Source organism: Augochlora pura, chromosome 9 (genome assembly GCF_028453695.1).
Source record: "Augochlora pura isolate Apur16 chromosome 9, APUR_v2.2.1, whole genome shotgun sequence".
NCBI lineage: Eukaryota > Metazoa > Arthropoda > Insecta > Hymenoptera > Halictidae > Augochlora > Augochlora pura.
Window position 1 is genome coordinate 6,761,115 of NC_135780.1, and position 12,819 is coordinate 6,773,933.

Sequence of the window (12,819 nt, forward strand, 5' to 3'; positions counted from 1 at the left end):
CGAATATGCCGCATTATCTTTGAAACACGATGAAACCTGCACGAGGCTGTTATAACGCCGCTCTAAACGCGACCGCGCCACACACCACTGTAAAATGCCTGGCCGCGATGCGGCGCCGCATTCTTACGTAACGTACGCCCTTTTTATGCAGATCCGAGCGTAAATTAAAAGGTGTAGTGGGACTCTAGCGGTGTAACAATTACACGTGATGCATTCGCGTGGCCCGAGTCTTCCGCGCGCGTCCACTTATCAATTCGCGACGGGAACTTTTCCGTTCCTGGTCTCTGCGGGTCACCGAAACGTACCACCGCTACGCTTAGTGCAACAATTAGCGCGCGTATTGTATTTAAGGTCCTAAGTGATGAAGTTAAAATGGCGATTCGAAAGGTTTGCTAGCTAACAGAAGAAAATTACAATACCGCAGGATTAATATGTTTATTTAAAAGAACGAAGAGCTGATATATTAGAGGGAACATGCAATTAGTTATCAGCAATGTAAATGTGCCATATGGTTACTCTTATAATAACATTATCTTAAATAATATTATATCTTATTCGATAATTATTCGAGATTGTTATGTGAGATAATCGTGGAAACTTTCTTGCAAATTATCGGCGATGTAATTATCAGCTTCCGAGTCTTATTTATACCGGCATCGTTATTGGCGTTCCAGCAAAATAAGTGGCCCGATCTAACTTTAAACGCCTAGCTCTAAAAGCGAAGTGTCTACCCGATAGTTAGAATTACTTTGTCTAACTATGATGTTCCCTCTTTGCGGCAATATTAAATCATCCAGAAAAAACTATTAAACGTGAACTTTTTATAGAAGAACCATCGATGGAAATAAATTCTGTACATCATGAAATTAGGAATTGAAAGATTTCCAATTCCCAATCAATTTTGGAAGCGTGTGAACCTGTTATCTGAACCCTCTTTCAACGGGAAAGCGGCAATATCATCTTTAAAGGAAACGTTGACGTTTTCATTAGTAAAAGTAACTGCTTCGCCTCCGATAGAGGATAATCGATTCTTCGTCGTTCGAACTAAGAGGAGTTACGAAATTAAACGTTTCTCATAATGAACCTCAATTAACCGACCCCCGTTCACCATTTGTTCAAACAAATTTCATGATAAAAACGAACATATTAATTAAAAGTTGCCAATTAATACAGGAAATCGAGTTATGGACCATTATTTTCCATAATTGGATACAAACATTCGTCCAATTATGTAACAGATTCTTTCGCGCGATGCGCGCATGACAGAAATATGATATTCGCTGTTATTTCGAAATTCAACGTCGTCCCGAATTTCGTATTTATCGTCAACCGAGCGCGTCGAAACTACGCAAGAAAGCGAGGAAAAGGAAGGTTTTTCTTAAGGGCGCGTTCTAGCCTAGGACCCTCAAAATATCGATTTTAGACCAGAATAGACCCTAAAACAAAATCTACGTTTGGTTCGCACGCGGCCGGCGATATTTATTTAACCGGACGAGCCGAGTCTTCGGTTGTCGTTCCATAAAATTGCCTTTGAATAATTCACCGGTGATCCATAATCAGGCGGAACCTTGCTTTTTAAATTCTTAATACGATATTCATGGATTCGCGCGTCCTCGCCCCGGGATCGCGGAACAGCAGGCTCTCTCTCCCGTGTTCTTAGAGGGGGGTAGTAGGTAGAGGTGTAACAGCGGTTCCCGAGAACTTGATTCACCAAATTTGCCTCAATAAATCTGCGAAACCTCGTATAAACGTTTTATCAGCTAATAACGTTGCCCCTCATAAATTTCCGATGCTACGGCACGTCGATGGTGAGAGCGCGGACTTCTCGCGAGCGCCGGAAGCAGCCTCAGAAACCGGGCAATTTATAGAGATTAGTTTCAGTCTGGGACGTACGCGATACAAGGCGGAACGAGAGAACCAGCGCGCCCCAGAAGGGGAAACAATGATGAAACTTTTGGGTTACGGGCACGGGGGGAACAAGAGAAAGAGAGATTTGCGAATCCGTTAGGCCGCGATGGAACTTTTCTTCGGCTGTGTTGTTCCGTTTTCGGGGGTCGCGGGGGAGGGGGAACGTCTGATGAAAACGCCACCAGACACCTCGATAAGAACACGTCCCCCAGGATCTCCGTTATCCGGCTCCGCGGAACTGTTGGATGGAACACGAAGCACGGGGTGTCACGGTCGGAAAGAAGTCTCCGCGCGGGAATGGCCCTCGAATGGCAAAAATGTGGTCGGTGAATATTTTAATATCACTTTTGCCGTGAATTTTACTCGGGCGAACCCGGCCACCGTTTCGAAAAGTTTCTTAATTATTTAGAAAACTTCACGGCGAACCCCATTTGCGAAAATAATGCGACTTGCTTCGCGGTTACTCACGGCCATGGCGGTGCGAGATACTCGACCTTTTACTTTGCTGACGTTCACTTCGGTGTTATTAGCCACGCGGCTCATTTTCTAAGATTCCTTCGGGACTTGGATAGCAATGGCTATGGATAGCGAAATACTTTTATCCTGAATATTAATCAGGACGAAAATTACTTACTTAAGCACGTCCATATTGTTTTAATTTCAAAGGAAAAAATCGCGACCTTCCAACAAAATTAATTCACGTAAAAATTCTGCTACAATTAGACGAGTTAAAAATTCGCCCCTCATTCGGTATCGCGCGACGATTAAAAAGACCGGAAACAAGAGGATCGTGTCCGGTCCCCGACACACGACCGAGCGAAAAATCCCATTTTTTTCCAGTCTTTGGAACACCGCGGAGTCAGCGACTCGGAAAATAAATTGTCAATCAAACTCTGTTCTAGCTCAGGCGGGCCAGAATTCCGCATAAACCGCGCCCGGCCATCGAATTAAATAGCCGATTAATCGTTTCAGCCCGATTGTCCCTGCGCTCGAAAAAAGAGAGAACGCTTCGCGGCGCGAACTTCGCGCTAACAAGTCAAAATAATTCGGCCGCTCCAACGAGCCAGAATGAATCTTCGATTGGTTGCGTGGAGCCGGATGGGGGTCGGGGGTCGGTGACGTAAAAGAACGTACACAGACGTTACAGATCTCTCTGCGGGAACGGATGGATCCACCCCTCTGCCACCAGGATTTTCAAATGTTGACGCTGCGTCAATTTTAGGGGTAACCGCGATCGATTTCGAACTAGCCTTATTAACTCGTACGGAAGTTTCGAGCTTCGTGACCTATTTTCAGCTGAATTATTGAAAGCGTTGCCGGTCGAGCTTCGAGCGAAATACATCGAGCACTCGCTTGCTCTTTCAGCAATCTTTCTAAAGAAAGGGTACCTCGACGGTTCGATTTCCGAGGAATTATTTCACTTGTGCTACGTTTTCCTACCGTACGACGAGCTACTTGACGGAGAAGATTATGAAAAGTTTAAATGAATCTGCTGCTCTAGGAAAACGAGTAGAAAGAGGGAGAGAATGAACGTGATCGAATAAAATGGAATTTAAAAATTTACGAAGAAGCGGAGGAGAGAAGAGGTGAATTGGAGAATAGTGATTAAAGAGCGAGTCAGAGAGAGCCTTCCTCAAGAAGACAGCAATTCATTGATAATTATTTTATTCGACAAAGAAGTTTATTTATTAGAAATTGGATATAATTGAAATGCCATAATTGAATCGATGGCACGTATAATTCCTTGAAACAATTTTCAAGAAAGAAAAAGGAGCAAGAGTTACGGGATTCGCCCCGTATAACCACGGCTGTAACAAAATACTGCACCGCGCCGGATCGTACCAATTATAGTCAGCGACTAATTAACAAAGGGACCGGGGCGAATCGTTCTACCGCGCGCTGACGTTACGAGATCCCCGTTCACGGTGTAGAGAGAATCGGAGTGCATCAGCTGTGCATAGACACTAATTACGGATGGCGATTTGAAACTAGCAAATAAGATTTTCGAATCGTAAATAACGACCTTTGGGCTCGGCCGTGCTGCGCGCGGCCGCAATCTCATTAAAGCTGCCTTATTACCTTTTATATCACGGGGTCGGCCAGTCTCTTGTGTAACATAATCTCATCGGACAACTGCTCTAGGCTATTTCCGCTTTATTTCGCGAACGGCGAGCAGCGGCAATTAATGATGCAACAGTTAATTCGAGTTTATTATTTCGGAAGCAAGCGTTATTTCGTCGACATTTTCCATGCTGTCTTGACATTTTGACGGTCTCCATTCATCGGCGCGCGTACGTATAATCGTGCCAATACGATGACTCCCCTACACTCTGACGTATGCTCGCTGCATCGTTTAGCGAAATACTTGGATGAATGTCGGGTATATCGAGGAAGAGATCGATATTGCTTACTGAATTTTGGCGGACTTAGCAGCTAATAGGTTTACAGCAGCTGTAGAATTCGATCCTTCGGCAGAAATTATTTATTCCTATTATATTATCGATTTTTACTATTTTGGAATAGTCTGCTGTTGGATTAACCTGATAGCTGTACACTGCAGCGAATATTCTGCTATAGTTTGCTTCGTGTATTCTGAAATGTTTCTAAACGCTCTAAATACTAGATATATAAATATAAATTGCAAGCGAGAAATGTTTTCCTTTTGCAAATGGATTTAGAAACGTTGCATTCGTGTTTCTAGATCTCTCAATCATCTATCGGTTGCAATATCTTTGCAAATTGGGTCAGTTATTGTACACCCGCTGTATATGTTTAATTTCCTCTAGATTTTCTTTGGATACTTTCATATATAATTTATAAAATTTATTAAGATATTTAATTCAGTATTTATTAATATTTACAAAGTATATAATTTAATAAAACAATCACATGCATACAACTACAAGTTTGAACAAGTAATATAGATAGTTGACAAAGCACGGTGGCATTAAATGGCACCGTGTCTCCTCCGGGGTTATTATAATCGCCGGCTGTATAGGATTTCGTCCACTTCGATCCTCCTGCTGATTCACTTTCCACGAAGGCAATATCGCACTATATTCGTTTAAAGTTACACGTTATGTATTTCGCTGGAAACACTCGACCCACCCCTCCTCTCGGTCAGTATTAAAATCCCCGGAGAACACAACCTATCGAGATTTCCCGCTCACGTTCCTGTGACCATCGCGTTTCGAGGGTTTATCCACGGGTTTGCCCGGCGATCCCGTGGACCGAACCCGGGACTCGCTAAGTAACTTCCTCTAGTTGTTTAAGGCTGGAAACGGTGCTGAATCGTTTAACCGAACGGTTTTCGTCTTTTTAAAAAGTTCCTGGAGAACGCGCACGGCCGCGCGAACTCTCTCGGCTCGGAGATTCGTTTGCTCCTAATGGAATTGTTACATTCGCCGAATACAGTTCGCCGGCTTCAGAAAACGACGACACTGACGCGACACAGCCGGACAAAAAAAAGTGTCGTCGGGTTTCGTATTGCTTTCGTTTGACGTCACACAACTATCTACGGCTGCGTTCTACTTCGTTCGCCCGGCGACGCGTTTTAGGTAATTCTGAAATAATTCTATACATAGGACACGGGTCACAACCGCGTGTAACCGTTCTGAATTGCCGTGATTATTATTGTTCCTAGGAAAAATTATTTCGGGGCGGATTCGAATGGTATCGGATGAGAGGTGTATTTTGGCTATTAATTTGTTCGCGAGCGGACGGGCGCGAACACGGGATGTAGGTCAAGTATCATTTTTTTAAATGGATCGATGTATTTTGTAATACGCTAATGGACACGGCTCGATATTGTATAAATTTATTAATGGACTTGTGTCCGGAAGGTGATAGTTCAATCGGTACTTCTAGCTAAATAATTCCGAATTATTATAAAAAAATTTATTTTAATATTAATATCATACAAATAAAGGTACAAAAATAAATATTTAATATATATATATTATAATAACGTCACTAATTTACATTATAATTGTTTGGTTGGAATTAAAGCTTCAAAGCGTAAACCTAGCGTTAAATATCATTTTCAGTGATTTTATAATCCTGCATCATTATACAAAAGTAAATGCACCGTTACTAGGTATACCCGGAATTACGACCGCAAAGAGTTAATTATAATAGCGCGTACGCGTAAAGCGATGTATCCGTGGCTAGCCCCAGGTAACATATGCGAGCGCAAGGGAACATGATTTGAAAATAATAAAATTCGAAATGATATAAAATTCACAATGACCGTATATTCGGTTAAATGAATAATTTTGTGCAAAGTGTACACGCGTTTCGAAATTTAATAGGAAAATTCCGTTCAGCACCGTTTCCACAAGAACATTATAAATAATTATCAAATTTTGTATTACAATAATTATTATTATTATTATAAAAATTTTAACTACAATTACAATGCTTTTTCTGTACTCACGTTGTACTTCTCTTGAATGTGGGGTCCAGCTTGGGCGATGTAGAGCGTGCTGGCCGTGTCGAATTGGTATTCGAGCGGTATTCTGGTTACTCGTTGCGTGGCCATTTTATGGCAGTTCATGAATAATGTGACCTCGGTTACCGAGACTCTAATTACGATTTTCGACCATTCCTTCGTCAGCTTTGGCACCGTGAATTTCGCTACCTCCTCTGAATGGGAGTATTCATCGGAATTGGTGTAAACCAGGGAGATGTTTTGATTGGTCCCTGGCCCGTCCTGCGAACGGATGATTTCTAAATAATATTTCATTGTTACTTGGACAATTTTTAAAAGAGAATATCTTATCAAAGATTCAATTAAAATACGACGTTAAGAACGATGTTCGGAAAATTTTTCGGCGCGTTGTAGGAATTCACCGCGTCGTCCTTTTCGCCGAGTAAAGTGGACAAAGGTGAGAATCGAGCAGAGGAATAATCCATCGTGGAAAACGTTTCAGCCGTACGCTACCACGACGTTTCCTCTCGCGCCGTGTCGGCTTCTCGCGGCAATACGTTCGCTCATCGGGTGTCGAATACGGTGCGCGTCGCCGCGTGAAATAAAACCGCGCCGGGGTAACTCTCTGGGGAGGGGTGGATAGAAGAAAAAAAAAAACTGAACGACAAGGATCTGAATATAAAGCCAATCAGAAAGTCGACAGAAATTTCCAAGTAAAATCGGTCGATTTATAAAAGGAATAGGCTCCGGCGGCGCTCCGCGATAGACTTTTAAGTCGGTCTCTCGACGGGTGTTCCCGGTGATCGGCCGGGACCTGGGGGGAGAGCCGGTGGTGGAGGGCATTTCCTCATGTTTCCAAATCCCTCCGAGGCCGTTGTTGCAGCGCTACCCGAGTCTTCAAATTTCTTTGAGATCTTTCACGTTTCTCGCGGCACCGTTTCCACAGGTAATACGGCGTCTACGTGTTCTGCAGGTGAAGCAGCCCAGCCAGTCAGCCAGCACAGCCAGGCAGCCTCTCTCCGTCGTCGCTTTCGACGTTTTCGAGAGGACACGATCCCCACGAGAATCGATAGCGCGGTGGCCCGCGCGCGCGACCGCGGGAAAACAGCTCGACTTTCGAATCCCAGGGTATTTTATTTTCCTCGAGGTGGGCGAGGAAGAGAGAGAGAGAGAGAGAGAGAGAGAGAGACCGAAGGCGAGATCCAGAGATAATTTCGGGTGCGGCACGATCGCTGATTATTCGATGAGAAATCTGCCGACACGACGCGCTCGTCGATTTCGAACGACGGAATCGAAGCTTTATCGATTACACTGATCAACGCGTATCTGCGACTTCCTCGGAGATTAATTCTCGCTCGAGGTTAGCGGGAATTTCGGTTCCGAGGAGCACCGACGAATTTCGACGATTTTTATATACGTGGTGTCGTGTAATTATACGAAACCGATGGGGGTTGCTTCTGCGACAAAAAGTAAGGCAAAAGGGAAGAATAACGTTTTTCTTTTGTGGCTCTGTTTTCGAGGAAAAGTAAGAAATAATTCTACTGTACCAGTTAGGTATAAGATAAAATATTGTAATAAATATCAAATATTATTATGCTATTTTTTATTATGCTACATTATTCATAATTGACTCCTGCCGTCAATTATTATTTATACGTACCGATATTCTGATGCCCAATTGCACGACGGTCTCAAAGGGGTTAACAACCGCGAAGAGATAGCTGTTCCTCAGAGTCTCCGGTTTGAAAGTCGCCACCAGAGTAAACTCGGCTGGCAATTTTTCCGGAAGATATAATCGATAGGGTTGCTTGACTTCAGAGCCAGGTCGGAAGCCGAACGCCGGAAATCCGTCGAGACCATTGTCGATGTAGAAATTATTATCGTCTGCCGATGCCAGTGTTGCTTGGAGTAAATCATAAACCTGGTCTGAAACACAAAGGTGCGAGGAAACGTGGTTAGAATGCTCTTTCCATTATGGCTCCCTGGAAAATCGCAATTCGCAATCGATTCGCCACGTTCGCTATCATTTTATCAAAGAAGATTTACATGAATTAACCATTTGCGAACCAAAGTGTTTTCTCCCTCTTATTTCAGAATTTGTGAAACATTCTACGAACCAAGCAAATTCCTTGTGCAATTTTGTAATGTAATTGGAACAATTGAGCAGCACTGCAGTTGTTTTTACATATTATGTAATATATCGACTCAATAATTAGATCGTGAAAAATAGTCTTTCATGAAGAAAGTATTTCTGACTTTCGTAAATTTCCGAATTTACGTGGGGAATTGATCACGCGTCGAGATGGAAGGGAACTAATTTCGTTTAAAGCATTGCGCCACGAAATAAGGTAATTAATGGCAGTCGACCGATCGGAGATTTCAAAAGTTTTGAATTCTAGTTAAAGTGCAATCCCCGATGAACTAACTTTCATAGAAGCTGACTACGCTTTTTCGTTTTTCCTTACTTCTATTTGCCGAGCCATTCCACAAAATTACAGAACCCCCCCTCGCCGTAAGTAAAAGAAGGCTGGAAGTTTAGCTTTAAGCTTTAAAGTGTATAAAACTCTTTCCATTAAGACGATTTTAGATCAACATCGCGGGCGTAGACAGGTCGTGGAGAGAAAAAAAATAAGAGAGGAGAAATAACAGGAGAAAAAAAAGGTGAAAAAGTAACCGTTCGAAATTTAATTAGAAATTTTCTTCCTAATGCGCTACTACGGATCCGTAAGTAGGCGACGTTCTGCAAATTACATTGCAGTTCGGGCCCCCGCTCGACGGAACCCGATGAATAGTCTTTGTGAATTCTTGAGCAACAGCTCTCCGCGAGTGCAACATTTTAACGTACGAAAAGAAAATGTTTATTGGTAATTGCTTTCGTTAGAATTCCGTCCACCGAATAAACTGCGGACAGCTTCATTCTCGGATGACATTACGAATTTATTAAAAATAATGTTTTCAAAATGCCTGGGACCTAAAACTTTTAATATAAAAAATTAAAAAGTTTTAATAAACCTCTCTAGTATATCAGCAAACAGTTTTCTCTCTGTCGTGATTTTTGTCATACACTATTCCTGACAAAAAGTATTCGAACAATGCTAATCTCTTCAAAGCCAAACCAAATGACCTGAATTTTTAAAAATTGTTACAAGGGTTAATTTACTATACAACGACTAGAATACTCTCTTTTTCCATTTTGCTATTACTTGGAACGACATTTTTTAACTTTCTTATCTGAAATTAGTTTTTAAATTTTTGTTCCAGTTCCAGGTAAAAAAAAATAAAAAAATAAGGCATTCGCTGTTCGCCAGTTGAAGGTATCAGAATTACTTTCTTGGCGAACGTAATCTACGGAAGGCGTAGGGGGAGGAAGGGGTAGCCACGATCGTTTCGCTGTATCAAGTTATGAATTACGGGGGCGCCTGTGTATCCCTCTGTTTTATGCAAATTGTTTAAATTCAGTTCGGGAACGGTCCCGGCGATATATCAGCCGGCCAACTATCAAGCCGGCAGCGGTAAACCGTGAATATTATTTTAACGGGATCATCTGCGAAACGCCCGCGCGTGTACGCCCCCGACGAGACTATAGTTAATTAAGGACACCGTCGAAAACAGAGCGCACCGCGTGGTACATCGACTTGCGCCGCCGGCCCGGCAACCGGGGTTAAAAATGCGACGAAGAGGAAAGTAATTCAAGCTCGACGCGAAGAACTTTAATTATTTCGGTGCGTGGAGACTTTAAAGAGCTCGGCGGGATTAGAGGATGAAATCTTGATAAGACCGGCGTCGGGTTGACACGGTAGAGGATCCGAAAAATCGCGGACATCTTGATGGGACTAGTTATCGAACACCATTTCACAGATTTCTACTTACATATATATATGTAATATTAATAGATATTATCTATATATAGATAAAAAATAAAGCATTCATTATAAATTATTGTAAAATAAAAGTTGTAATATTTCTACCACAGAAAAAAGACACTTCTGCAACAGATAGCAGCTATTGTTAGAAAAGGTGTTCGATTATACGACTGTCTTTCCACAGGATTTATTCGCGTAATCACGGCAACGCGATTTTCAATAGAACGCCGGCTATCGAGGAAACATTAATCAGTATAATCGCGAGGTCCTGCGCGGATGATAAAAGGAACATTAACACCGTGTTCCATTGGTTTTACACAATTTACTTTGCGTTCACGTAAGCTTACATGCTCGCCGGTGATTATGATCATATTTCTTTAATATATCACGACCCCGTTTCGCACGCCATGCATCTCGCAGATTCGAGACACACACACACTCTATATATACCGCGGTGAACCGCGGCAGAAAGCTCGGTTCGATAATCGATATTTATTGTCGAAATATGAGTCGGTGCAGTAAATCGCATTAAAAACTGTATGCCTAGCGTCGGCGCCGACGGGCCATCGAGCGCAATTTTTCTTTCACGCACACTGCTCCCTCTATTTGGCACAGTTAAACCTAATAAAATATATATATTTCTTCATGTACTCTTTCAAAGCCAAATATTTTTCCAGTCGCGTGCTTTCGACTCTGCAAAATTTTATTTTATATAGAAATTGCGGCAAATTACTGCTCAAAGATAATCAATAACTATTACCTTGCAAACTATATATATATTCAAGATTTTCCAAAGCATTTTTACCTGTATTTGGTATTAATATTGAATCGTGATTTTCTGTTGAAACGCTCGTAATATAAAATCTGATTGGTAATTGAAAGATTGCATTAATCTTCCGTGTCAGATCTGGGTTATTTCGCGCGGAAACTGTGGCAAATCGCTGCTTTAATCGATAATTAACAGTTGACAGATAACATATATTTTTTACACAGATTCACAATTTTACAAAGAATTTTTACCTGTCAGGTTATGATATCATATCAGGCATTGATATTATTTGCTGTTGAAACGTTCCTAATTCCTAATTCCTCAAATTCAGCCTGAATTTCATTCGACGAAATGCAACGCGACACATTGTGTTTCGCAAATGTCCATCTATTACATCGCCGATGTGTCTTTAATGCACGTAGCGGCGGTGTTTTCCATTTTCATATGCATGTAAATAGTTCCCAACTCTTCATTTGATTGAATACCCATGGTCAGAGGTGGTATTTACATGCAAATAGAAAGGCCGGCGAGTTCAAGTGAAATTAGACCCGGTATTGCGAGATATCAAGACTTCTGGACTGTTACGAGACGGTGGATTACAGAAATAGAAAATGAACTGCTTTGCATAATTACCAAGCAAACGCACACAGAGTATCTATAAAACCAACATCTGGAGAGCTCCATTTTTCTGGCTGGACAGTTGGTTGCACGTAAAAAATCAAAGTAATTAATAAGCAGTGGATTTTATAGATTGTAAAAGTCTGTGGACGAAGAATAAATTAGTAAAAATATAGAAAATAGAAGAAAATTAATTTTTATATAGTTTACGTCACAGATTTCAAGAATTTGTTGTCGGGCGATGAAAGTATGAAAATGTGGAAACTTAAAGAGAGAAGACTTCGATGCTTAACATATTTGATCGGCCAACGTGTGCGTAGCGAGGGATTTCAACGCTTGCGCAAGAGATAATTGAAGATAACCTTTCTTGTCCGCATATTCCCCTAACACCTTTTGATAATTTGTTGTCTGAGAAATAACAAGACAGTGTTTCTCGTGAAAACATTGACAAAATTCCACGTTGTAGACACGTGCAAGCTCGCGTGTCTATTAAAAACAATTATGAAATAAAATAACAGGAAGTATTGTTTGAAAGACAAAAAATCGTTTCGGCAGCCTCAGGCAAACGCGATCAGCGGAAAAGTTGCCCGAGTAAGATAATTCAGTGACCAACGAATTTCTATCGAAAGAATCGCGCGAAGCAATAACGAATAATACCCAGGCCAAAGCTTTTTCGCAGTAGGCAGAGAAAGTTCAGTGTTATCAGTCGCGAGAACTTTTAAAGCCTCGTCGCGGGCCGAAGTTTCCTAGCGGAGTCAAAGCTGCTTGGCAATTTCCCGTCGGTGGACAGGAGTTCCCGTCGAGGTTGCTCTTTCATTATATATTTTCTGCCATCTTGTTTTTCTCCTTTTTATTTCCCATTCGATTGTCCACTCGCAACGCGAGACAGAGCGAACGCCGACATTGGTTTCTCCACGCGCGAGCCATTGATTCGCGTAGCCGTGCATCATTTCCAGGGTTTTAAACGCCGATTAAAACGCGCCTTCAATTTTTCGGGGGATCCCACCACTCGACAGTCCGCTGCAGCATTTACAAATAACTCGCAAAAATTGCCACGGATTCGAGAAAGAAATCTCTGATAGGATCAATTTCACCGTGGGGCAAATTGCTAGGAAATCGATAGCCGGGAAACAATGCATACGAAATCACCGATTGATCCCGTTTGTACACGGTGAGTGAAGATAAATGGAACATGAAGTTTAATTTAATACCTCCCCCCCTCTCTCTCGCTC

At 42.0% G+C, this 12,819-nt stretch overlaps 1 protein-coding gene across 1 annotated transcript in view; it reads right to left on the reverse strand.

The window, feature by feature from the left end:
- Window positions 1-12,819, reverse strand: part of Mp (collagen XV/XVIII-type protein multiplexin) — a 292,407-nt gene that overhangs the window by 225,360 nt on the left and 54,228 nt on the right. Inside the window, exons 3-4 of the mRNA XM_078190578.1 lie at window positions 7,998-8,263; window positions 6,344-6,619 (exon numbers count right to left, since the gene is read on the reverse strand). Of these exons, the coding sequence (XP_078046704.1) occupies window positions 6,344-6,619; window positions 7,998-8,263 (542 nt within the window). The remainder of the gene's footprint in view (window positions 1-6,343; window positions 6,620-7,997; window positions 8,264-12,819) is intronic.